The sequence below is a fragment of the Xenopus tropicalis genome, chromosome 8 (genome assembly GCF_000004195.4).
Source record: "Xenopus tropicalis strain Nigerian chromosome 8, UCB_Xtro_10.0, whole genome shotgun sequence".
Lineage (NCBI taxonomy): Eukaryota > Metazoa > Chordata > Amphibia > Anura > Pipidae > Xenopus > Xenopus tropicalis.
The window spans coordinates 59,578,667-59,605,361 of NC_030684.2; the positions used below are offsets into that span (position 1 = coordinate 59,578,667).

The following is a 26,695-nucleotide window of genomic DNA, read 5'->3' on the forward strand; positions in this document are numbered from 1 at the left end:
CCCCTTAAATGGGGAAATAAGGGCAGTGACCGTACTGTCACTTGTATATTATAGGATGAAGTGAACTCTGATATATGGCGAGCCTTAAGAGGGATACTCGCCTCACGCCCTGGCAGAGCACCCTCTGTGGAGGGATAGCTGGGGTGGCGAGCCGGACACTCACTGCTCCCCTGGATGTAGTGAAGATTCTTAGCCAAGTGGGCACTTTCCACACCAAACAGGGTTTCGCCGGCACTTTCAAGCTGCTGTGTAAGGCGGAAGGTGTGCGAGCTTTGTGGAAAGGTAACCTCACTGCCTGTGTGCGCCTCTTTCCCTACAGTGCTGTGCAGCTGGCCGCCTATCGCAGGTAAGTAGCGCCTCGCCTGCTCCTGGTCTTCTATAAAATGGGATCTCCACCCGAGAAGCACTTTCCTAGGTATATTAACTGCAAGACTTCAAGGGGTTAAAGTTAACTGTGCCATTGCAAATAAAAGCAACAATTGTTTATTCTGTTTCCTGGTTCTAGTGCTGCAGAAGTGAGTTTTACTTTTTAGGGTGAAGACACATGGAGCTACTTAGTAGCAGCTACTTGTCATGGTGACTAAGTGCCAGAAAATCCCCCACCATAGACAATACTGAGAACTGCCTTCTGCTACCTTGTTTCTGGAGTTAGAACCACTAGTGCTGCGAATATAAACTGCCAGACACATTCTGCTTTTTATTGCAGTTACATTTACGGGTGACTTTAAAACTGCTGGAGGTTTGTAATTAATGTATACTTGAAAAGTTGCTTAGAATTATTCTTTTTCATTATAAAATAGGTTTTTAGGAGAACTTCCCCTTTAAATATAAAGGAACATTAACGTTTTAATGTTACAAATGTTTTTGTATTCACAGAGGAAATAAACAGTGAAGCATTAAATTGAAAATATACTAAACTGGGTATTTCTTAATATGACTATTGTTTGTTTCTGTCTTGGTTTCCTTCTGGGTTACTGTAGGTTAACTGTGCACAAGAAAGGGAGGGAACATAACTCGGAACACCTCCCCGTCTTCCAATCCAGATATGAATTGGGTCAGCTGAGATGAACGTCACTCGTTCAGGATGAAATTCTGCACCAGCAGTGTTGGTTACCCAGCCAGCTAGGGTGCAAGCTGTTCCCTCTTGTATTTTTAGTTAGTATTTCAAAAGAGCACAACATATAATTCTGCCCTCCTAGTACTACAAAAATTTTAAATGGGGAAAAAGACAGGGAATCCCTAATCTGTAGTTTTACAAATAAAATACAATGCTGCATACTTTATGCTAAGCTGTTAAATGCATTATGTGAAATACTTCAGGTAAAATTAATTGCATAATATCCATTTAAAAAACTAACATTTGTACAAAATAGCGCTTTCTCTATTACATACCCACTGTGTATAGAATTTAGAACTTGTCTTGCCAAAACAACAACCGCCAACCACATCAACCAACACTGTGTTATGAACAGAGCTGTATTTTGGTCTGGTACTTTGTAGGCACCAGACATCCAACTGCCCCTTGCGGATTGGTGCCCACGGGCCACTCACAGGACTTATAAAGAAAAAAAGACTAGTCTGCTTGAATAAACACGTTTTTTCTTCATAAGTCCTGTGAGTGCAGATCCTCTTCTTGCTGCATCTATCAGTCTTCATGTGTGTGTATATATATATATATATATATATATATATATATATATATATATATATATCCAAAAAAGACCAGCAACACCGAGTTATATTCCAAAAACAATCAATTGTGTATTAAAAACGCATGAACAGCCAACGTTACGTTTCGGTCCCCATCGGGACCTTTCTCAAGGCAACCATGCTAACCAACCCCATGTTCTATTTATCCATAGTGAACCAGAAAATAGGAAGTGACATCAGTGCACACATGCCATAAAGTGACTATTGCAGTAAAGCATGTAACCAATGCTGCAAAGTGATCCGTGCCATAGATTATCATTAGATAATTAGTGCTCACATAAAGTGTCTATTGCACACATGCCATAAAGTGACTATTGCAGTAAAGCATGTAGCTAGTGCTGCAAAGTGATCCGTGCCATAAATTGTCATTAAAACATCACATGCCATAAAGTGACCACTGCAGTAAAATGTGCAGCGAATGCTATATAGTGATCGGTGCCATAAATTATCATTAAAATATTCCAAGTGCAAATCTGGTGCTATTAAAATTAATACCCCTTTAAAACAATCATTAAAGTACAGTGAAGTGATTCGGCAAAGCAATCATTAAAAATCCGTGAAACCGTACAATACATCATGTTAAAAATATACACATTACAGTGCCATGATCTTATAGTGTGTACACAAAAAAGTGAATAAATACAATTAAACTTATATCAATATAAGATTAAAAACATCATATATATATATATATATATATATATATATATAACAGTCCACGCGACAGCACCACACTCCAAACATCGCTATTTTGTGGATGCCCTTGTGCACGGAATATCATATGTATACTGTACAAAAAATAAAAACAGCCAGCACTAAGGGTCTTTGTGAAAAAATTATTGTGTATTATAATTGCATGTACAACCGACGTTTTAGTCCTGAATATATAAAGGTAAACCTTTACAATATTATTGTAAAATTGATGAGTTCTATTCTAAGAACTTGTGCAATTAACTAACTTTTTTTCAAGATTCCAAGACATTAAGGAAATGTGTACTGCTGATATAATGAGTCTTGTTACACTAGCACAGGGGTGGGCAAACTTTTTGGCTCACGGGCCACATTTACTTGCCCCCGGGCCAGGGCGGGCAGGGCCAGGCCAGCGTTACGCCCCCTTAGTCTGTTTAATTCCGGCCCGCAATGACACCAAGTCTCGCGTGATGAGACTTGGCGGCGGCGGCGGGCCAGATTATAAAGGCTAAGGGGCCGGACGTGGCCCGTGGGCCGTAGTTTGCCCACCCCTGCACTAGCACAACCTGCTGGTCAATTTCTGGCTGTAATCCAGACTAGGAACTTGTTGGATAAAAAAAAAAAAAAGATTTGTTCTCTTCAGGAGAGACATCAGAAACTTCAGATACATTTTCTCACATCTTCCTTAAACAGAGAAATATTCCTTTCTTTCCCCAATTGAATTATGGTCAGAAACTAACCAGCAGGTTATGCTGTTTTTACAAAATTCATTGTATTAACAACACATATTTTGCTAAATATTTTAAAAAGAAATAAAGAGTGTTAAACGAAGAAGTGCTTAGAATAGCTCTCTGATCAATTTTACATTAAAGGGGTAGTTGGTGTTTAAATTGACTTTTAGAATGATGTAGACATTGATATTCTGACACAATATGCAATTTGTATTAATTTTAAAAGTTTATTTTAATTTCGCTTTTTGTTCGGCAGCTCTCCACTTTGGTATTTAATTATCTAGTTACTAGGGTCTTATTTAACCTAGCAACCAGACAGTAGTTTGAACAAGAGACCAGAATATAAATGGGAGATGGCCTGCAAAGAAAAAAAGATGTTAGTAGGGTGAACTAAAATGCAGTCTCTGCAACTTTTATTCTACTGTAGATCACTTATCCTGCATGCCCTTGTAGTACATAGGTGTTGGAGGACAAGTGTCATAGCTTGTCTTAACAGTTTTTTTTGACTTGTCAGATAAGGAGAAAACATAGGTTGCAATGTATCAAAAGTCTCCATTGGTCACAACCGTGGAAATGCCTGGTTTATTTAACCAAATCATAGTCACCATAAGTTTTATTTTTGAGTTTTGAGAAAATAAAATAAATAAATAAAGTTGCAATCACTTTGGTCTCCAGTAATGGGGTTAACAGGCTGTTAGAAGCCACCTTGACATTTCACATAGATTAAATGACTGCAAGGCCTATTTAAGTGTAATTCTTGTGGAAACCTGTCCAGTTGCAGCAGTTCTTTTCATCATTCTGTGTGTGGTGACATGCACACTTTAGAGGGAACAGTGGTCAGGGAGTGTAAGACAAGGGCATGCAAACACTACTGCACTGGGGGCCCTTGTACTGCTCTACTTACACAAATGTATCCATTAGTAATGTCATTATTCTTTACTTTATGTAGCACCAACATATTTTGCTGGGATTTTACAGATATTTTACACCATTCATATCAGTCCCTGCCCTAGTGGTGCTGCCCTAGTGGCGCTGCCCTAGTGTTGTACACACAAACTAAGGTTACTTTTATCAGGAGCCAGTTAACTGGCCTTTTATGATTTTTGACGTGTGGGAGGAAGCCTAAAATATACTTTGTTTCACTTTTATGTGGAATTAAATGTTTCAAAGGGATTTAGCTGTTGCCTGCGTGTTCATTATTTATAATAATAATTTTTGCCATACAGTGGCACATCCTTTTGACCAACATGACTAAAGCTGGGGCAAAAACAATTATCCAGACACTTATTAGGCAGATTTATTAAAAAAAAATAACAAGTCCTAAAATGTGGGAGCAGGGTTTCCTTTTAGATGTCTGCTACAGAATCCTCTCAGACTGCCCTGTCACCTTATCAATGATGCTGGTATTTCAGTAGGAAAGAAAGTTAGTAATAATGAATGTAAGAGCCAGCTAAAATGGAATGCATTATTCAAAACTGGTTGTTGGTAAAAGACTAACTTTGTTACCATTTTATGTAACAAAAATGAAGTGGGATGGGAATGTACTGTGACGGAAAGAACATAGTGAGTAGGCCTAAAGTGCATAAATTAGTATAAAGTATCTTCTCTCTGTTTCTGGTATAAGCAAAAGCAGAAAACTTGATGTGATATTGATAGTATTTTATTGGTTGCTTATGGTATTCCAAAGTATATATGTAAGTCTGATTTGTAGAAAAAACAAAATGCATTATTTCCTGTTTCAAACAAAACATTAACAGAAAACTAAGCCCCCCTCCACCTGCCACATAATGTTGTAACAAATAGTTTCCCAGGACAGCCGTCCTAACAGTCAAGAAATTTTCTAACAGTTAAGTCTTTCTTTATACTTATAGAACTTATTGTTGAGGATGTATGGATGTATAACAGTTTGTAATTTTGTTGCTTTAGAAACAATTGTCACCATACCAAGATGGATACTAATGCATCTTGTTGCCAATTTGTTGTGTGTTCTAGGTTTACTTTGCTGTTTATGGATGATTTGGGACGGATTTCAAAATGGCAAGCTATAGTATCAGGTGGCCTGGCTGGAGTGGTTGCAGCAGTTGTTATCTATCCTACTGATATTGTCAAGACAAGGCTAATAGTTCAGAACAGCCTAGAACCCACATACAGAGGGATAATACATGCTTTGTGTTCTATATATTATCAAGAAGGATTCCGCTCTCTCTATAGAGGGATTTCACTAACTGTTCTTGGTAAGAAGTCCAAATGTATTTATTTTTACTCCAAGTCCAGATTTGCTTTGCACTGTAGTATTAAAACCGCCTAATGAGGAAATTAAAGTTTCTCTTCAGTGTAAATTTAAGGCTATTATATATACATGGGTGTATTTTTTATAAGCACAACAGTTATTATTTATAAACAACCTAAATTGTTTGAAAATATAAGGCTGTATTTGTGCAGTAATCTGATAGGGGCTGTATGGAGTGTATTTATTACCCCTATCTTTATCCTTAGAGTTTTAGAGGCACAACAAGTCCCTGCTCCTCCTTTTCGGGTGTCTTAAGATGCTCATAAAATGGCAGACCCTCCACAAGATCCATCCAGTTAGTCCCAGGGCCAAATGGACATGCCATACACATGGAGGAGCAGAATCTGTTCTGTTTGGGGTGTCAGCCTGAACAATGGGAAGTAAAAACAGAGATGCTGCTTCTCCTTTTCACTTCCTTATCAGTGGATGAAAATGTAAAATGGGACAGGTAATCTGCAATCCAACAGGATCACAGGATGGTCTGTTAACACCAGGGGTCCACAAACTTTCTTACTGATGAGCCACAGTCAAATGTAAAAAGACTTGGAGATCAGCACAAGCATCATAAAAGTTCATGGAGGTGCCAAATAAGGGCTATGCACACTATCAGCTTACAGGAGACTTTATTTGGTAGCAAATCTTGTTTTTATTCAACCAAAATTTGCCACCAAGTCAGGAATTAAAAATTAACTACCTGATTTGGGGGCACTGAGAGCAGCATCCAAGGGGTTGGTGAGCAACATGTCACTGGTTGGGGATCACTGGTTAAAACCAACCCCTGACATGACACGTGTGTAGAGAGTCAGACAATATGGTTAAAGTTGGCTACTGTGCCAAACCAAACCTGTACATGTATGGTCTTCTTAAACAAAAGGGAGATAACAAATCTTGTACAGTGTCATAACAGTCAACATTAAAATCTTTTCCCTGGAAGAGGATAAAGCCCATCACAAACCTTGCAGTTAAAGCTAAGCCAAGCCCACAAAGGCCAGTGCTTTTAATCAGTGTTCCAGGTTCTGTTCCATGCAGCTTCATGATTTGGCCACAGGAAGGTGTGTGCTTGCCAATGCTTTTTAGCATCTCTTTCCAGAAGCCTATGTTTGGGATAACACACCACAGAAAAATATATTCTGAGCTTGCCTAACTTTTAATATGCTGTAACTGCTTGATTGGAATAAAAGTTTTTCTTAAGGATGAAGGGTTGCTATAATACAGTACACAAACATTATTTTCTGCCTACACCTCTGCCACAGTAAAAATGAGAAAAGCCCCATTTTTACTGCATGATGAGCAAACTTGTATTTATTATGCTGTTGTGTAAATGGAGACCTGTAATCAATTTCTCTTCTTTTTGTTAAACCAGGAGCAATACCTTTCTCAGCAAGTTTGTTCTTTATGAATATTAGCTTGGATAGAATCTGGCAGGAACCTGGTGTTTGCTTATCTCCCCTTCAGCATTTTGCCAATGGCTGTTTGGCGGCGGCAGTAGCACAGACTATGTCCTTCCCTTTTGAAACTGTAAAAAGAAAAATGCAGGTAAGCAATATTTCAATAAATAATTATCTGGACTGCTATAATATTCATATTTACCCTTCTGTAACACTTACTGTTGTTTTCTGCACTTGATTAGATTTATTATTTTAACTTTGAAAGCTATAGATTTACAAAGGTTTCAGTCTATAGCAGTCAGTTCCTTTTCTTCATAATAGGGACCAAGAAGCATAAAAGTGAAGTAGACAGAGAAAAAATCTATCAAAGGTGAAGGAAGGGGAAAGATAAGAATATGTGGAAATAGGAGAGAAATAGAATAGCAGATGAAAGAATAATTTAGAGGAGAAGGAAAAGGGATAGAGAAAACTGGAAAAAGTGAAAAATTACAAAAAATTGTAAAAGGACAGGCACCTTTTTAGGATTTCCAGAAAAACTCTGTAGCAAAGCATGGCTGTGGTCAAATAAAATGGAGAATACACAAGGTGTAAGCTGGGAGAAAAAATGGATGTGGACTAAAGAAAAAGGGAGTAGCAGTGAAAAGAGGGGGAGAACAGGGAGGAGAAGGATAAGACTTAAAGCAAGTTAATTTTGAAATATTGCTGGAATATGGAAGTGGGATACTGGCTAACATTAATAGGGAAACAGTAACTAGTCAGTAAGCCCTGTAGGGGCCTTTTAATATTTAAGGACCCTAAGCATCTCCACAAATAGTTTAAAAGGTTCCATTTTACTTGAAACTTTAATAACATGCAGAACACTGTTTCACCTCTAGGTGTCACCCTAGGGAAAGAATTGGGGCTAATCTTACTCTCTTAAGAGCTAGTAAATGGGCTACTTCGGTGGCCTTTCTTTGTAGTCTAACCTCTTAACAAATCTACCTTTGTGCTTCGTACAATAATTTTTTTAGCATACTTTAAGGGAAACTATCATAAAAATGCAATTTAGGTTTCATCTCATAACTTTCCAAGTATAACCAGGTAGAAATGATGTACAGTTTTGAAAATATCAAGATACTATTTACTATCCCCCTCTCATACACATGAAGGCATGGTTTTTGGAATCAGGCTTCAGATGGACAGTTAGATTTATGCTTAACTTGTTTGTACCTCCAAGATATAGGTAATGAAACCGGTAGCACACTTACAATGCTTTTACATTATGCCAAAATTCTGAATGAAGAGAGACAGACTTCTGTGAGGAGGATAGTTTAGAGAAAACTGATTATTTCAGAAACCATACATAATTCTTAATTGATTTGTATAGGGAAGTTTATTTTAGATGAAGCTTATATTATATTTTGATAATAGTTCCAGGGTAATGGTACAGCATTTTTCTGCAAGGCTCTTATTGAAGTCAGTGGGAGTTATATATACCTTTAATTAACATAAGACCGGCTTTAACTTATGTATGTATGTATGTATGTAAGTACAGTGGCTTGCAAAAGTATTCAGCCCCCTTGAACTTTTCCACATTTTGTCACATTACAGCCACAAACATGAATCAATTTTATTGGAATTCCACGTGAAAGACCAATACAAAGTGGTGTACACGTGAGAAGTGGAAGGAAAATCATACATGATTCCAAACATTTTTTACAAATAAATAACTGCAAAGTGGTGTGTGCGTAATTATTCAGCCCCCTGAGTCAATACTTTGTAGAACCACCTTTTGCTGTAATTCCAGCTGCCAGTCTTTTAGGGTATGTCTCTACCAGCTTTGCACATCTAGAGACTGAAATCCTTGCTCATTCTTCTTTGCAAAACAGCTCCAGCTCAGTCAGATTAGATGGACAGCGTTTGTGAACAGCAGTTTTCAGATCTTGCCACAGATTCTCGATTGGATTTAGATCTGGACTTTGACTGGGCCATTCTAACACATGGATATGTTTTGTTTTAAACCATTCCATTGTTGCCCTGGCTTTTTGTTTAGGGTCGTTGTCCTGCTGGAAGGTGAACCTCCGCCCCAGTCTCAAGTCTTTTGCAGACTCCAAGAGGTTTTCTTCCAAGATTGACCTGTATTTGGCTCCATCCATCTTCCCATCAACTCTGACCAGCTTCCCTGTCCCTGCTGAAGAGAAGCCCCCCCAGAGCATGATGGTGCCACCACCATATTTGACAGTGGAGATGGTGTGTTCAGAGTGATGTACAGTGTTAGTTTTCCGCCACACATAGCGTTTTGCATTTTGGCCAAAAAGTTCCATTTTGGTCTCATCTGACCAGAGCACCTTCTTCCACATGTTTGCTGTGTCCCCCACATGGCTTGTGGCAAACTGCAAACGGGACTTCTTATGGTTTTCTGTTAACAATGGCTTTCTTCTTGCCACTCTTCCATAAAGGCCAACTTTGTGCAGTGCATGACTAATAGTTGTCCTATGGACAGATTCCCCCACCTGAGCTGTAGATCTCTGCAGCTCGTCCAGAGTCACCATGGGCATCTTGGCTGCATTTCTGATCACCGCTCTCCTTGTTCGGCCTGTGAGTTTAGGTGGACGGCCTTGTCTTGGTAGGTTTACAGTTGTGCCATACTCCTTCCATTTCTGAATGATCGCTTGAACAGTGCTCCGTGGGATGTTCAAGGCTTTGGAAATCTTTTTGTAGCCCAAGCCTGCTTTAAATTTCTCAATAACTTTAACCCTGACCTGTCTGGTGTGTTCTTTGGACTTCATGGTGTTGTTGCTCCCAATATTCTCTTAGACAACCTCTGAGGCCGTCACAGAGCAGCTGTATTTGTACTGACATTAGATTACACACAGGTGCACTCTATTTAGTCATTAGAACTCATCAGGCAATGTCTATGGGCAACTGACTGCACTCAGACCAAAGGGGGCTGAATAATTACGCACACCCCACTTTGCAGCTATTTATTTGTAAAAAATGTTTGGAATCATGTATGATTTTCGTTCCACTTCTCACGTGTACACCACTTTGTATTGGTCTTTCACATGGAATTCCAATAAAATTGATTCATGTTTGTGGCTGTAATGTGACAAAATGTGGAAAAGTTCAAGGGGGCCGAATACTTTTGCAAGCCACTGTATGTATAACTTTATTTATAAAGTGCCACAAGGGTACACAGCGCTGTACAATCTATGTGGAATAGATAAATGAGCTTGAATAACACAATGCTCCATATGACTCAGATGAGAATCATGCAGTACTCTACAAGCATTCCAGCATTTAGAAGAGGCATGATAGGACACATACTATTACTTTACCTACATCATTTCCCACTCCAATATATGTTACAGGAACAGTGAAGGGTTCATGTTTTCACATCTTTAAATTCACCGTTCCTCTGTATGCTCCTGTGTATTAAATCATTATGTAGGTCCCTGATTGTCAGTTAATTTACGGTTTTGGTAAAAAGCATTACACTTTCCTTTGAATTTAGGAGAGAGATTTTCTGTGTACAGCTGTCCAATCAAATGTCTCATATATAAATACTTATCTCAATTGTTTAAAGGGAACTGTTAAGCCCAAATTCACAAAGGTTTTATACTTTTTGCCATACAAAGTCTAATAAGCTTGAACTATGCAGTTTTTTTTTCATAAAATATCAATGAAAACCATGTAAGGAGCACCTGCCTTCAATGTTCCCTCTAAGCTGTGTGCTTTTGCTCAGGTACACAAGAAATTGCGGCACGCACAAGGAATTTTGCATTAACACATGATTTTGTTCTGTGTACACCAGTTTTTCAAAAGTGTGCATGCAGCGAAAACAAAATTAGAGGGAACATTGCTTGCCTTGTCTAAGATCCCATCTAGCAACCCTGAATCTGTTTGCCAGCAGGCTGTTAACTCCCTTGCCAACAGCATAGACTTGACATTGTTGACAGGGGAGGGGTTAAAGATACAGGTATGGGACCTGTTATCCAGAATGCAAGGGACCTGGGGTTTTCCGGATAAGGGATCTTTCCGTAATTTGGATCACTATAATTTAAGTCTGCTAAAAATTATATAAATATTGAATAAACCCAATAGACTTGTTTTGCCTACAATAAGGATTAACTATATATTAGTTAGGATCAAGTACAATGTTTTGTTTTATAATTACAGAGAAAATCATTTTTAAAAATTAGAATTATTTGCTTATAATGGAGTCAATGGAAGATGGCTTTTCCGTAATTCGGAGCTTTCTGGATAACAGATTTCCGGATAAGGGATCCCATACCTGTATTTAGTTCAATAGTGAACAGTGACACACCACCTGTTAACAAACTACAGCTCACAGAATCCCATGAGAGCCTGCTGGTAGGTGTTGTGTAGTATCAGCTGAAAAGACACAGATCTCAGTGGCAAAGGGAAGAAGCAAATGAATCCAAGCTTGAAGCAGACATTTTTGTAGATAGTTTTGTGCAGTATTTAAAAAAAACATATGGGGCAAAGTACAGGTAGAGTGTGGCAAAGAAAGCAGTATTGGATTGAAAGAAAATGGAAAGAGGCTGAAGGAACACTTTATAGGCATTGAATTGTCTCTAAGGGCGTGCTCATTTCAAATTAACTTCTAAGTTCCAAGACTGTTCCTAGACTCTTACCAAAATGGCACAAGGGCTTATTTTCCCTCCCTGCTACTCACCCACTCACCACCAACCACAATAGCCGTCCTGCTTCTGTATGCCCAGGAATGGAGTTAAAGAATGTAGTAAAAATATGTGCCTAGGGTCCTGGTGATGCCCTAGTTTTGCACCTTGGGCACATGCTGCCGACCCCTTTTTTTAGGCCCTGGATACAGGGATATTTGTATATGTGTACGCGTGCTAAATGGCAGTTTATAGATTATCCATTCACTGTTTCTTTAAATGCATATAATAGCTCTGGTGCAAATAGGGTAATGTCACCCGTGCAGAATGACCTTTTGCCCAAAAATATTTTCACTTTGGTAAACAGGGGAATTAGTGTCTAAAGCAGTATACAGTTTTAGAAATATATTGCCACAACAAAAAAAGGTTTAAAGGGGTACTTCGACTTATTAATTAACTTTCAGTGTGATGTAGATATTGATATTCTAAAACAAATTGCAGTTGGTCTTAACATTTTATTTTTTTGTGGTTTTTCAGTTATTTGGAATTTTGTTGAGCAGCTCTCCAATTTGGCATTTCAGCAAGTATCTGGTTGCTAAGATGCCCTAGGAACCAGCCAGTGGTATGAATAAGAGACTGGAAGATGAATAGCAGAGGGTCTAAATAATAACAAATAACAATAAAACTGAGGTGCCAGAGACCAATAGTTTTTTTGGTTCCCAGGGTCAGTGTCACCCCCCCCCCCCCCCATTTGAAAGCTGTAAAGAGAGAAGCAAATAAATAAAAATTAAAAAAAAAGTAAATATTGAAGACCAATTGAAAAGTTGCTAGGAATAGGACATGTTATAACATACTAAAAGGCCAACATTGCTGGTAACCTGTATCAGGCCACAGAACATTCAGTCTGCCATTACCTTCATATTATTCCTGTCCGGTGGTCAGTGAGTAACACACAAAATGGTGGCTCAAGGTAAACCATGTGAAAAGCCAATTTGACAAGATCGAATTCACTTATTAGGATATAAATTTTCTTTTGTTTAAGTATCTGTTCAGAATGTATAATCCATAGGCCGCACCAGCCCTTACTAAGTGATAGCAGGATTATGGGTAAGAGTGTACCTGATAAAAGCTTCTTATGTTTCATATTTGCCATTATCTTCTGTTCCTCCCCCTTACTTGACTAGTTAATGTGTGATCCATATGATACACATTTGTATGGCTGTGTGTATCCTTGTGGCACTGTATGACTACAGATATGAAGACTATAGGTAAAATTATCAGCAGACCTTGCAGGTGCGAGGAAACAACCTGTACCTCCCCAGCACCCCTGTCCACATTCTGATCCATGCGTTCACAGGCCTGGTGAGAGGGGGGTCATGTTAAGACAATGAGCCCCCCAATTTTTTTTGCAGGGGGCCCAGAAAAGTCAAGTTACACCACTGATGTAAACATTTGTATCAACCAACTCAGGCTGCAAAGCTGTATACAAACACACTTCTAAGAAAGGATTTCTAACATTACATAATTACAGGGTCTGGGCCATCTGGGTATGTCTGCTATTTTGGAAGCTGTCCAGCAGGGAAATACTAGGTCCTTATGACACTCCATCTAGAGCCCTCTGCTATGTATCTTACTAACATGACCTTCACTGGCAGTCGGAAGAAATCTGCTCTTTGCTAGTAAGGAGTGCTATGATTCAATTTACTATTTAACACTTTTATTGCCATCACATTTATAAGTCATTTTTCTTACTGGTGCATAGAAAGCCTTTTCATTTGAATTTCATTTTTTGTTTTTGCTCAATTTCACTAAAACTAGCAAAGTGATTTTTTTCTAAGAGAGGCTGCAGTTCTGATGATTTACCTAAATTGGCAATATGTAAAACAATGTTTAGATTTGGTTCTGTATCTGAATTTTTGGGGAGTCGGGGTAGAATATAGATGGGGCAGCTGGTCCCAGTTGCTTTGAGGAGCTTATTATATTATTCAAAAAACACAGGTTACCTGAAAAAAGTCATCTGTTCAAATTTGTGCTCATTTCATGTGACCTTCATATATTGTAGAAAAAAAAGTAGCCCTGTTACTTCTTATATTTTATAATTTGCAATAGGGATACTTTATTCCCTATTTCTGTACTGTTTGCAGTGTAAGGAAAATATATTTAATCTACATGTAAAATTCTTATGTAGATTTACGCAAACTTGTATTTTTTTTGTAGTGGCTCTATTGCTGGGGAGAGTTGTAGTCATTGTGCTTAAGGCAAAGTGTTTGTTTTGTATATTCCTCCCTGTTCCACGTGTACAGACAGTGCGCTAAGGACACTCATACAGGTCACCAGCAAAGCTACTAACGGGTGTTAAATATCTTTCCTCCACACCTCTTGAGTCAACCCCTGAAATTATTACTACTAACACAATAATCCATTAGTTGTACAGTTTTATTTACCATGTATTACTGGCTCCAAAAGCAAAAATGTTGTCCCTGCTCATTTTGTAAACCTTGCAGAAAGTAATGGCCCTCTAAACACCCCCACCCCCTCTCCACAAGCACCAGGACTGTACTCTCTATTGTTATCCCTCTGACTGGAGGCCCTGTTGCAGCCTTCCTTTTACCTTGGAATTTTAAGGGAGAACTTTTCAGTTGTTTATTGTGACACATCTTGCTTATCCAGTCTTTGTGCTCTTTAGCTGTCCTGAGATAATGTGTCCTTTCATTTATATGGAAACAACCTTCAACCTGCGGACACAAGAAGCCAGGGTGACCTTTGATTTAAAGTGTAGCAGCATCCTGCCAGGCCTTGCCAGTTGCTGAATTTTGGTATGGACTGTATATTCAGAGTGGAAACGTGGGCATTTTATCATGTTTTTGTATTTGTTTGGATAATCTGTCCAGCTATGCATTGTGGCAACAATAAAAATAATGAAATTATATTTTTTTGGGGGGGTACACCACATATGATAGGAAATATAGTTCTTTCTTTTACTAGCAGTAAGAATTGTGGGGGAAAAAAAGTGTACAGTATGTTCTTGTGTGCAAGTTCCTTTCTGAGTAGCTGGAAGTTAAGCTAGGGGAAGCAGAGAAGAGTTCTTTTGCACAGAGATGCATCTTTCTGTAATAACTTTCCCATAAAGGCTACACTAGTCCTCATTCATGATCCAAAAGTGTTGCATTTATATATTTCTAGGTAAAATTTGCATGCTTTGGAAGCAGCGACCGGGCTCATCAAACATCTGCAATGCAATACAAATGTCATACAATGAGTAATATTGTATTTTCATCTTGTGGTTAAATACAGACAGTTCCACAGTAATATTAATGGTATTGTGATTCATATTCTGTATTGCTTAAGTATGTATAATGGTCCATTGCTATTTATCTGTCAAGTCTGACTGCTGCATGGTTGGTAGGGGAATTAAGTCTCACAACCAGATAGCTGTTAAAAATTCAGGGTCAGAAAATTTCACAGTAAAAATAAATACAGGTATAGGACCCGTTATCCAGAATGCTCGGGACCAATGGTATTCCGGATAAGGGGTCTTTCCTTAATTTGGATCTTCATACTTTAAGTCTACTAAGAAATCAATAAAACATAAATGAAACCCAATAGGATTATTTTACATCCAGTAAGGATTAATTATATCTTAGTTGGGATCAAATACAAAGCACTGTTTTATATTTACAGAGAAAAGGGAAATCCGTTTTAAAAATTTTGATTATTTGATTAAAATGGAGTCTATGGGAGACAGGCTTTCCATAATTCGGAGCTTTCTGGATATCGGGTTTCCGGATAACGGATCCCATACCTGTATAAATCATTTTTAAAAACACAAAAAATAAAAATTAATGCAACTGCAAGTTTTCTTAAATTACCACTGTCTACATCATACTGAAAGTTCATTTTAACTGAACAGAGGTCAGGTCGGGCAAAAAAGTGTGCAATGAAACCAAACTGCCATGTGTGCCATCGTTTTGAAGGTGCTATTGGCAATGAGAGGCACGCACATTTCTGTGCAATAAAATGTGCGAGCACTGGGCCATATGAAATCTTACCTAAGGCTATTCTTATCCTTTTACATTGCTAATGCTTAAAAACAGGTTTAACCAGTCTAGGGTGTGATTAATAATGTAAGGAGATATTTCAGGCTTTTCCTGCACAAAATTTGTCATATGTTAACATCATGTTGCTTTTTTGAATATTTAAATGAACTTATTTATCATCTATGATTAGTCAGCTGATATTACCACTTTTTTATTTAGAACAAAAGTTCACCTACAGACAAAATATTTGGGGTCAATAAATAAAACATATTTGCAGTTAACCATAACTAAACTTTGTTTTTCTGTATTGGAATTTAACCCTTTTACTGCCAGCCATTTTGGTCAAAGCGGAACTTGTATTGCCAGACAGTTTTTGAACATTTTGCACTGTTTCACTTTAGGGGCCTTTCCTCGGGGGGACTTTTAGTTTACCAAGGAAAACAATATATCGTTTTTTTCAGAACAACCTAAGCTTTCAAAATATGGTAGAATTTTTGTGTAATTCCAATTCTGTAACAAGATATAGGCTTCTAAATGTCTAAAAATGCAAAAAAAATCAAATTTTCCATAATATAATCACACATACTAGAAACAAAAATTATTTTATGCACGAATATACAACTGATTTGGAAAGTCCCATGTCTCCTGAACGTGCCAATACCAAATATATATAGTTTTATGGAGATTTCTCACTTGTATAGGTCAAAAACTCCCAGCAGTACATTACCAAATTCCCAAAGCACTGCTCCAAAAAAACTGCATACTTTGGATTTCAAGGCCAAAATTCCAGAAACAGAAGGTTTATCCCAGAAAATTGTACATTTTTGGAAAGAACAGATTCTGGGGAATACAGAATAGGCACAACTGTCTGTCTACTCCAAACTATCAAGTCGCAATGCTTTCCTAAAGTTATTGGTTTTTATCAAAATTTGTGATTTTTTTTAAAAATCGCTTCAAAGCTTCCAGTCTATAGTATCTTATCTCCTACAGGTCATAAAGTAACCAAATAAAACACCCTAAATATGAATGCCTGGGGTCCACTGAACAGTTTGATGCCCAATATGTATAGGTTTACCTAAAGGTGGCCATACACGCACCGATATTATCGTACGAAACCTTGTTTCGTACGATAATCGGTGCGTGTATGGTATGTCGGCGAGTCGACCGATATCGCAGGAACCTGCTGATATCGGACGACTCACCGATCGGACCAGTTGGAAAATTTTGATCGGGCGCCATAGAAGGCGCCTGACCAAAATTCTCCCTTCAGATCTGAATCGGCAGAAGGAGGTAGAAATCCTATTGTTTCTACCTCCTTACCTGCCGATTCAGCCCTGAATGGTGTGTGGCGGACCTTACGATGTTTCGTTCGACCGATGGTCGTACGAAACATCGTTAGATCGCCACGTGTATGGCCACCTTAAGTATGTGGCATGTAGGGGCCCCCATGTGAACATACCCCATATGAACTGTCATTTCAGCTTCTGCAAAATCAACACATTTACATCATTATATGTGGGATAAAGCTACAAAAAAGTACGCTTACCCCAGAAAGTCATATATTTTTGAAAAGTACACATTCCCCCGAATCTAAAATGGGTACCCATGTCTTTCTACTCCAAAGTACCAAGCCGCACAGCTTTTCTAAAGTTAGCAATTTTGATGACATTTCCAAAAATCCCCTCAAAGCTTCCACTTTGCAGCATCTTATCTCCCACATAGCATTAGGTACCAAGATAAAACACCCTGAATTTGAACGCCAGGGGTCCACTGAACAGTTTGATGCCCAATATGTATAGGTTTACCTAAGTATGTGGCATGTAGGGGCCCCAATGTGAACATACCCCCATATATACTGTCATTTCTGTCATTTCAGCTCCTGCAAAATCAACACATTTACATCATTATATGTGGGATAAAGCTACAAAAAAGTACACTCACCCCAGAAAGTCATATATTTTTGGAAAGTACACATTCCCCCGAATCTAAAATGGGTACCCATGTCTTTCTACTCCAAAGTACCAAGCCGCACAGCTTTTCTAAAGTTAGCAATTTTGATGACATTTCCAAAAATCCCCTCAAAGCTTCCATTTTGCAGCATCTTATCTCCCACATAGTGTTAGGTACCAAGATAAAACACCCTAAATTTGAATGCCAGGGGTCCACTGAACAGTTTGATGCCCAATATGTATAGGTTTACCTAAGTATGTGGCATGTAGGGGCCCCAATGGGAACATACCCCCATATGATCTATCATTTCAGCTCCTGCAAAATCAACACATTTACATCCTTTATGTGGGATAATGCTACAAAAAAAGTACATTCACCCCAGAAAGCCATATATTTTTGGAAAGTACACATCCCCCCGAATCTATAATGGGTAAATATTTCTTCTTGCTACAAAGTACCAAGCTGTAAAGCTTTCCTAAGTTTGCAGATTTATATGACATTTCGAAAATCGCATAAAAATGTTGCAATTTGCCGCATTTTTCTCTCACAATTTCTTGATAAAGATCAGATAAAGACAAATCACCCCAAAAAGGAACACCAGAGGCCTACTGAACAGTTTGAGGCCCAATATGCATAGATATACCAAAGTCTGCGGTATGTACTGAACCCAAAATGAAAATAGCGCATAAGGATTTCTCGCCTGCCAGCTCAGCTTTTGCACACAGAGCCCCCTGTCAGTGTATTATGTGCCAAAACTTCCCCTAACTATACAGTGACCCCCACAAAACCATATATTTTTGGAAAGTACACATTCTGACAAATCCAACAAGGGTAAAGAGTCCTTTCTACACCAAAGTACCAATCTGCAGAGCTTTCCTAAAGTTATTGGTTTTTATGACATTTCAGAAAATCGCCTAAAAATGTTGCAATTTGCCGCATTTATCTCACACAATTTCTTGCGTACAAAGGCAAGTCACCCCAAATAGGAACACCAGAGGCCTACTGAACAGTTTGATGCCCAATATGCATAGATATACCAATGTCTGCGGTATGTACTGAACCCAAAATGAAAATAGCGCATAAGGATTTCTCGCCTGCCAGCTCAGCTTTTGCACACAGAGCCCCCTGTCAGTGTATTATGTGCCAAAACTTCCCCTAACTATACAGATCCCCCACAAAACCATATATTTTTGGAAAGTACACATTCTGACAAATCCAACAAGGGTAAAGAGTCCTTTCTACACCAAAGTACCAATCTGCAGAGCTTTCCTAAAGTTATTGTTTTTTATGACATTTCAGAAAATCGTCTAAAAATGTTGCAATTTGCCGCATTTATCTCACACAATTTCTTGCGTACAAAGGCAAGTCACCCCAAATAGGAACACCAGAGGTCTACTGAACAGTTTGATGCCCAATATGCATAGATATACCAAAGTCTGCGGTATGTACTGACCCCAAAATGAAAATAGCGCATAAGGATTTCTCGCCTGCCAGCTCAGCTTTTGCACACAGAGCCCCCTGTCAGTGTATTATGTGCCAAAACTTCCCCTAACTATACAGAGACCCCCAAAAAACCATATATTTTTGGAAAGTACACATTCTGACAAATCCAACAAGGGTAAAGAGTCCTTTCTACACCAAAGTACCAAGCCGCAAAGCTTTCCTAACTATACAGAGACCCCCACAAAACCATATATTTTTGGAAAGTACACATTCTGACAAATCCAACAAGGGTAAAGAGTCCTTTCTACACCAAAGTACCAAGCCGCAAAGCTTTCCTAAAGTTATCGGTTTTTATGACATTTCAGAAAATCGCCTAAAAATGTTGCAATTTGCCGCATTTATCTCACACAATTTCTTGCGTACAAAGGCAAGTCACCCCAAATAGGAAAACCAGAGGTCTACTGAACAGTTTGATACCCAATATGCATAGATATACCAAAGTCTGCGGTATGTACTGAACCCAAAATGAAAATAGCGCATAAGGATTTCTCGCCTGCCAGCTCAGCTTTTGCACACAGAGCCCCCTGTCAGTGTATTATGTGCAGTAACCCCCCTAACTATGCAGTGACCCCCAGAAAACCATATATTTTTGGAAAGTACACATTCTGATGAATTCAAAATAGGTAAAGTTATTTTTGTACACCAAAGTTACACCTGGCAAAGCTACGCTAAAAACATATCAGGAACACTTATAGAGGGATAAAATGTGATACAACCACAAAAATTGTGCAAATCAGTGAAACAACAAAATAAGTTACATGACAGTGTAATTAGTGGCCAGAATATCTGATCCAATAGTTACGCAAAATAAACAGTTTTTAGGTAAAAGAAAATAAAAACAAAGTGGTAAAATGAAAAAAAACAAAAAAGCAAAACAAAAAAAAAACCAAAGTGTTTGTGTATACATGTGTGTACATGTGTAAAAGTTGTGTGATAGTGTGTAAGTGTGTATATGAGTGTAAATAAGTGTATAAAAGTGTGAAAAATGAAAAAAAAAACAAAAAAAAAATAAAAAAATGCTAAAATGTGTGCTGTAAGTGTGTATAAATGTATGTAAATGTGTGTCTAAGTGTGTAATAGTGTGTAAATGCAAGAGAAAAAAAAAGTCCTTACCTGTTCCTGAAGACCCGATCGCTCAATGATCATTTGGGCCGGCGCTGGGGGAGAGGGAGGAAGCAGGAAGCAGCAGACGCGATTGATCGCAGGACCCTCATGACAGCCCCCCTGGCACATTGCCCAGGGGGGCTGTCATTGTTAGAAGCTCTCTGCAGCGGCGGCAACGAGGTATGAGACACGTCGTTGGCGTTTAAGCCCTTTTACTGCCAGCACGTATGAGATACGTGCTTGGCAGTAAAAGAGTTAATCAACTGGCCAGTGGATTTATATCTCTGGCTGATTGGCATTCTGGAAGCATATCTAGCAGCAAGGGCAGCTCTGCTAACTGAGAGCAGCCAGCAGATTGGTATAATTTCACATGGAACTATCAATGCTTTTTGGTCTCTGCAACGTTTCTCAAGCAAAAGTTTGATTTTGGCAACAAAACAATTCAGATTGCATCCTTAGTGGCAGTTGCCCTGCAATCTCACCTATGTCCCCTACTTAAGATGAACCCTGTAGCTCTTTAACAAATGTCATTGTGCAACTTTAAGGCTATCGATCATCTCCTGTGATTGTGCAACTTTTAAGGCTGTTGATTATCATCTTCTTCTTTAGTCTCACCCTTCTTTTGGCCTTTGTGTCACCACCCTGTTTTTCCTCCTACCTTTTTAAGTAGCTTTTCGTTTAGCTACCTATAATTGAGTATCATATTCTTACTAATGTTTCACTTCATAGGGGTTTCTCAAGGATTTGGCCTTGGTACTTTGTTAGTCTCATTGTATACTTTTTCCCTTAGCCGAGTATTCCATTCCATTAACCCCTATTTCAACTCTACCATGAAGATACAATCTCCTCTCAACTCAAAACCAGATTGTTTAATCAAGGTCCCACATTGTTAGACAGCCATTACTACTTGGATGCCCCAGCACTATCTTAAGATAATATTTTATAAGACAGAAGTGGTCACCTTCCCCCCCATCTCTAAAATTCCAGAAACGTCTGCAAAGACTGATCCACTGAGCAGTTACATCTGGGGGATTTGCTAAATTCTGCATCTTGTGTCTGTTGGTACTCCTAAATGTGTGTGTCTGAATGATGCACATGCTACTGGGTATCCATCCTGCCCTCATGAATACATCACAGGTCTTTGGTGCAATGCAGTGGATAGGGTGCAAAGATACACCTTTAGGTGACCCCCATTTGAAAGCTGGGACGGGCAAGCTAAGTAACTCAAACTATGAAAAATGAAGACTAAATGAAATTTTTGAAAAATAGAATATCCTATAGCATATTAAAAGTTAACATGGCAAACTACTTTGATTTTAATTTAATTTTCACGTTTAGGCTTGTGTAACACCTGGCTGTTTGCTTGACTGTGTATTTTCTGCCATTGCTACACCGGAAACTGCTTGTGCCACACCTGTCACTGAGTTAAACGGAAACTTCCTGTCAGTGCTGATACAGATGATTTGTGTTAAACTCATGATGGATGGTTTTGGGTATTTCTGTGCCAATGCCATCTATTAATATATACTATATACATTTTCTTTTGTCTGCTTTTTAATCAGAGTAAAATATCCAGCTGTACATCACCAAGCACCATGTAAATATCTTAAAATTATTAGGTATAATGGCATTGAAGGGGACATATATCATTCATTTTGACAAAGCACTAAAAACATGTAAACCAGTTTTAAATTGAAAGATCTGATTTTATTTTATTACCTTTTGAGTTCAATATCCTGGAAAAAGTTTTAAAAGTTTTTGTTATCTGCTGCTTTTGCAGAGTTACATTTTAAAGGAATACTGTCATGGGAAAACATGTTTTTATCAAACCCCATCAATCAAAAGAGCTTCTCCAGCAGATTTTATAAAAGTGCAAACCCATTTTTTTTTTATTTAATTTTGAATTTTCCCATAGGGCTAGCCATATTCTTTATTTCCCAGGGTGCCACTGCCATGTGACTTGTGCTCTGATAAACTTCAGTCTCTCTTTGCTGCTGTGCTGCAAGTTGGAGTGATATCACCCCCCAACAGCCAATGATTTGGATATCATCAGCATGCAGATGATATCTGAAGCTAAATAAGTGGATGAGATCTTCCAAAGACAGTGTGTAGAGAGAGAATAACAACGGCCCAAGTACAGAGCCTTGCAGTACCCCTACATTAAGTGGAACTGGAGATAAGGTTTTGTTAGCATTAAGCTGGCCATACACGCACCAATAATATCGTACGAAACCTCGTTTCGTACGATATTCAGTGCGTGTATGGCAAGTCGGCGAGTTGACCGTTATCGCAGGAGGCTGCTGATATCGGTCGTCTCGCCGATCGGCCAGGTTAAAAGATTTTGATCGGGCGCCATAGAAGGCGCCTGAGCAAAATCTGCCTTCAGGGCTGAATCGGCAGAAGGAGGTAGAAATCCTATTGTTTCTACCTCCTTATCTGCCATTTCAGCCCTGAACGGTTAGTGGCGGATTGAACGATCTTTCGTGCGACCGATGGTCCAATACCAATTGAATGCAAAATTTGCATCAGAAGGGAGTGGTTGACTGTATCAAATGCAGCTGATAGGTTGAGGAGTATTAGTATAGAGAAGTGGCTTTGGCAACCTGAGGCTCATTTGTAACTCTGCACAATGCAGTCTCCGTTGAGTGCGCAGGCCGGAAACCAGATTGCAGAGACTCCAACAGGTTATGGAAGTTAGAAAATTAGTAATACGGGAGAACACAATACGTTCTAAGATTCTGGAGGTAAGCAGTAGAAGCGAGACAGGATAGGTCCAGCGTGGCCTATTTAAGAATGTGCTTGACACAATTGTTTTAGCAACAGTGCTCAATGTACATGATGGTTTCATACTGTTTGTAAATATTGTGAATTATCCTTAATTGATGTCATTGTCTTCAAATTAGGCACAAAGCCAGTTTCTTCCTCACTGTGGTGGAGTTGATGTCCATTTTAATGGGATGCTCAATTGTTTTAGGCAAATTGTAAAGACAAAGGGAGTGCTGAGTCTTTGGAATGGTCTTACTGCCAACATCCTAAAGGTATCTAAACTATCTATTGCTTTTGTGTAATTCAAACAATGTATAGGACGAAGGATTTTTATCTATGCATCCTTGAAAAAAAAAGAGGGCAGTGGTGCCCAAAAATACATTGGCACAAATCCACACTTTAGGTAAACTACTTGTAAAAATGTGAGACGTATATTTTGGAGTGATAATATAACCTTTACGCTGAACCTCCAACTACCAATTTGGGCCTTTGTACCACAAAATGTTTGAAATTTTAGAGAATTTTATTGAATGATAATGTCCTTTAGAATCTTAAATATATTTGCTTGTGGTGCACAATTCAGAGCCATGAAAGAAACCACCGAGTAATAACAAGTACAAATACAATGTATGTTTTATTACCCACCACTTTATTCTTTTATTCTAGGTGGTGCCCTATTTTGGTCTGATGTTCAGCACATATGAATGTTGCAAGAGGTTTTGTCTGTATCAGAATGGTTATATTATATCTCCCCTGGGTTACCAGCTAACCCCTGGTGTAGACCAGAGTCTTCGACCTCAAGAATTGCAGGAGCTACGCAAATTTCTAAGAGCCAAGGACTTTGCAGCCAGAAAACCATCACTAAAGAGCTGATTGTGGACAAAAATGTTACAGGAGAAGACATATGCCGAAAGCAGGCCACAGATCAACAGTTTCTAGCTGTGTTTAGAACCAACTTTGCTTGTAAAGTGCTGCCGTGAAAACCACCACTGGTTTGGGTGATTAAACTCTGTTGTAATCTCATAATAGTCAAATGACCTGGAAAATCAAACTGAATGATGGCCACATTCGGCACTGGTAGGTAATGAGTCGGCCTAGAATTGCATAGTCCCCACGGTTGCCCATATTATATTTAAATGATACAGTTGTGCAGCTAGTGGGCTGATCAACAGGATAACTACAATCTGGCCTTCCATTCATGTAACTGTTATAACATATAACACTAATATCTGCATGATCTTCCTTTGGGATGATTGGTCTGTTATATAGACTATGTGCAGCTAGTGCAAAAACATTGAATAATGCTTAAGATGCCTCAGGTTGATACATACAGTATAAAGTTTGTGTATGTACTGTATGTGCTTAAGTGTTGAAACTAATAGCCATGATCCCCTTTAATATTATATAAAATGTGTTACAGGATCTTTGTTTTATGTTTAGAAACACATGTTTAAATTCTTTGGATTTGATTTTTTTTTGTTTTGTTGTGTTTCATCCCTGTGAAGTAAAGTGGATCTGGTGTAAAGTAACAGATCCTGGAAGTAAGGGCCTAGTACAGTGCTCACTTGCTTGTGTACAACACCCTATGGCTTGAGTACAGCAACAGCTGTGCAGCCTTCATTTTTTTTTTTAATCCCTGACCTAGTGAATGCTCTTCGCCAGTAAGGTTTCCAGCATTCAGTAGTCAGATTTAGTTCCTCTCATCATCTGTTGAAAGCTATTAATCTCTCTGCAAGCCAAAGCGAAATGTGTGTAATGTCAAATCCATCCCTTGGTATCAGAGCAGGGTCAGCCTGCTAAGAACGGATTCGCTTTACTACAATGTGATCTTGAAAGTTTGAAGCAGCACACGTGCCTTTTTAGGAACAATACTCCAAGGATCCAGTGACCACTTTGGCATGATACAAACATTTAAATAGGAATGCAAACCAGGATATACAAAATCCAGTATCTTCTACCAGATTTCATGAAATGTATTATTTTTGAGGGGTTATAGCATTTTTTGTATAGGGAGAGCCAAAGCCTCCTTCTGCCCTCCAGTTTTTTTTTTTTAAAGATCAGGTCTTGTGGATTCAAAGCCATGCAAGATAGAGTATGCAGTATTCTAGATTATTCATAAATCAGATTCTTGTACATCATCTTAAGGACTACTATACATTTATTTTGTATTGTACTTTTACATATTTAATTTATTAACAGGCACACACCCCATGAAAGTTTGACTAGTTTAACAGGCAGTTTTTGGATTTTCATAATTTGCCATTGTCTCTAATGTTGGCTGGCCACATACTTTCATACCAGTGCCCATAGCCCTTCCATTGTTGTATTACCCTTTTACACAGGTTTTAAGGCCTTTGGGATTCAAGGGAGTTAGCAGTCCAACATGAAAACATTTGCAAAATGTCTCTGCCGTGTTGATTACCCACACAATTTGGGAACCTCTGCCTTTCCAAGGATGCAAAATAAGGTATCTGGAGACATGGCCCATCAAAAATGACCATAAATGTAATTTCACATAGCAGGGACATTTTCCTAGGTTTATACCTAGTCTGCCATACCAAGTATTCCCCTGGCACAATGTAGAAAAAGTTTTGCAGGTATAATTGTACTGGTAAACCAATCCAACAGTTTTAAAAGTAATGTCAACTGATAGATGATTTTTTCCTAAGCGACTTTACAATTAAAATGTTTAGTTATTTTAAAGTTATTTGTTAATTAATTTTGCACTGTAGTTTCTTTTTCTCCTTTGCTATAGTCTTCTCAGTTTCCCAGGCTAAAGAAAACAATGTATCAGAAATCAGATCTTCTTTTAAAACTCCAGAGTGAGTTGCAGCATGACACAAAAGTGCTTTCTGAATGAGCACTGAGGGGTGTGATTTTCTGCCCTTTAGCAACCTAGCATCCGGGGTCCTCCTTAATGTCCCCTTTAAAGCATTTTTCATGCAGTGAAAATGCTTTTAGAATAATATATCTTTATCATGCAAGAGTCATCACTTAATTTTGTAATTCCCTTCCACTCAGATGTTATCGCTTTATATTGTACATCCCTTATGTGAAGAAGTTTCATGCATCTGTGGATAACACTTGATATCTTGGTTCAAAAAACAATACAGATGCGTAGAAGTGGGCACATTGCTTTTTTTGCAAAATCTATTTTACAGCAGCACGATCCGCTTCATGGCAACTAGGGTTGTTGCCGATATCTCACGGGGGGAAATCCTCACCCAAAAAAATTATAATGGCAGCTCCCAGTTACAAGTTAGCACAGCAGTGTGCAGTCTCATCTGTGTCCTACCTCATTTCTCCTGGAATTATTATTTGTAATAATCTCAGGGGGAATTTTATTACATATAGTATTATGTAATAGTTTTATATATGCTAAGAATAATTGTAGTTTTAGAATATCTTAAGCACAAAGGCTTTTGTGGCCACTTTATAACTTTAAAACTTTTTCTTGAAAGCTGCTAAATATTCTGTCATACAGACCTAATTTTTTTTTTTGTATTTCTATTACTTAGTTCTATATAAACTCATGATCACACAGGCATTGTTGAACGCTGCATTGACCTTGCTTCATGTTCAAAACATCCCATGTAATAATGCCCTTACAATATATGTTTAATGCTACTAGAAAAAAAGTGGCTGAAACTGCTTTTGCCATCTCCCATTGACTTCAGTGGAAAAGGGACATTGTGGAAATGTAATTACAACCTTCTGTATAATGGCTTTCTGGATAAATAATGCCATACCAGTACATATATTTTCTTTAGCATGGTCTGAACTTCAAACTGTATTGTGTAATAAACTATAGCTATATATTTGTTCTAATTATATACTGCAAAGTGTATCTTTATTACACAATGATAAAGTCTTTATTAAATTAAAAAGTTTTATTAAAAAGTGA

The 26,695-nt window shown here is 38.3% G+C and overlaps 1 protein-coding gene across 1 annotated transcript; it reads left to right on the forward strand.

Annotated features, from left to right (window-relative positions):
* Positions 1-55: 55 nt before the first annotated feature.
* On the forward strand, positions 56-26,695 carry slc25a43 (solute carrier family 25 member 43). Its single transcript, XM_002934539.5, has 5 exons — positions 56-346; positions 5,124-5,365; positions 6,785-6,957; positions 22,929-23,063; positions 23,458-26,695. The coding sequence occupies exons 1-5, from the start codon at positions 75-77 to the stop codon at positions 23,662-23,664; spliced, it is 1,029 nt and encodes a 342-aa protein (XP_002934585.2). The 5' UTR covers positions 56-74; the 3' UTR covers positions 23,665-26,695.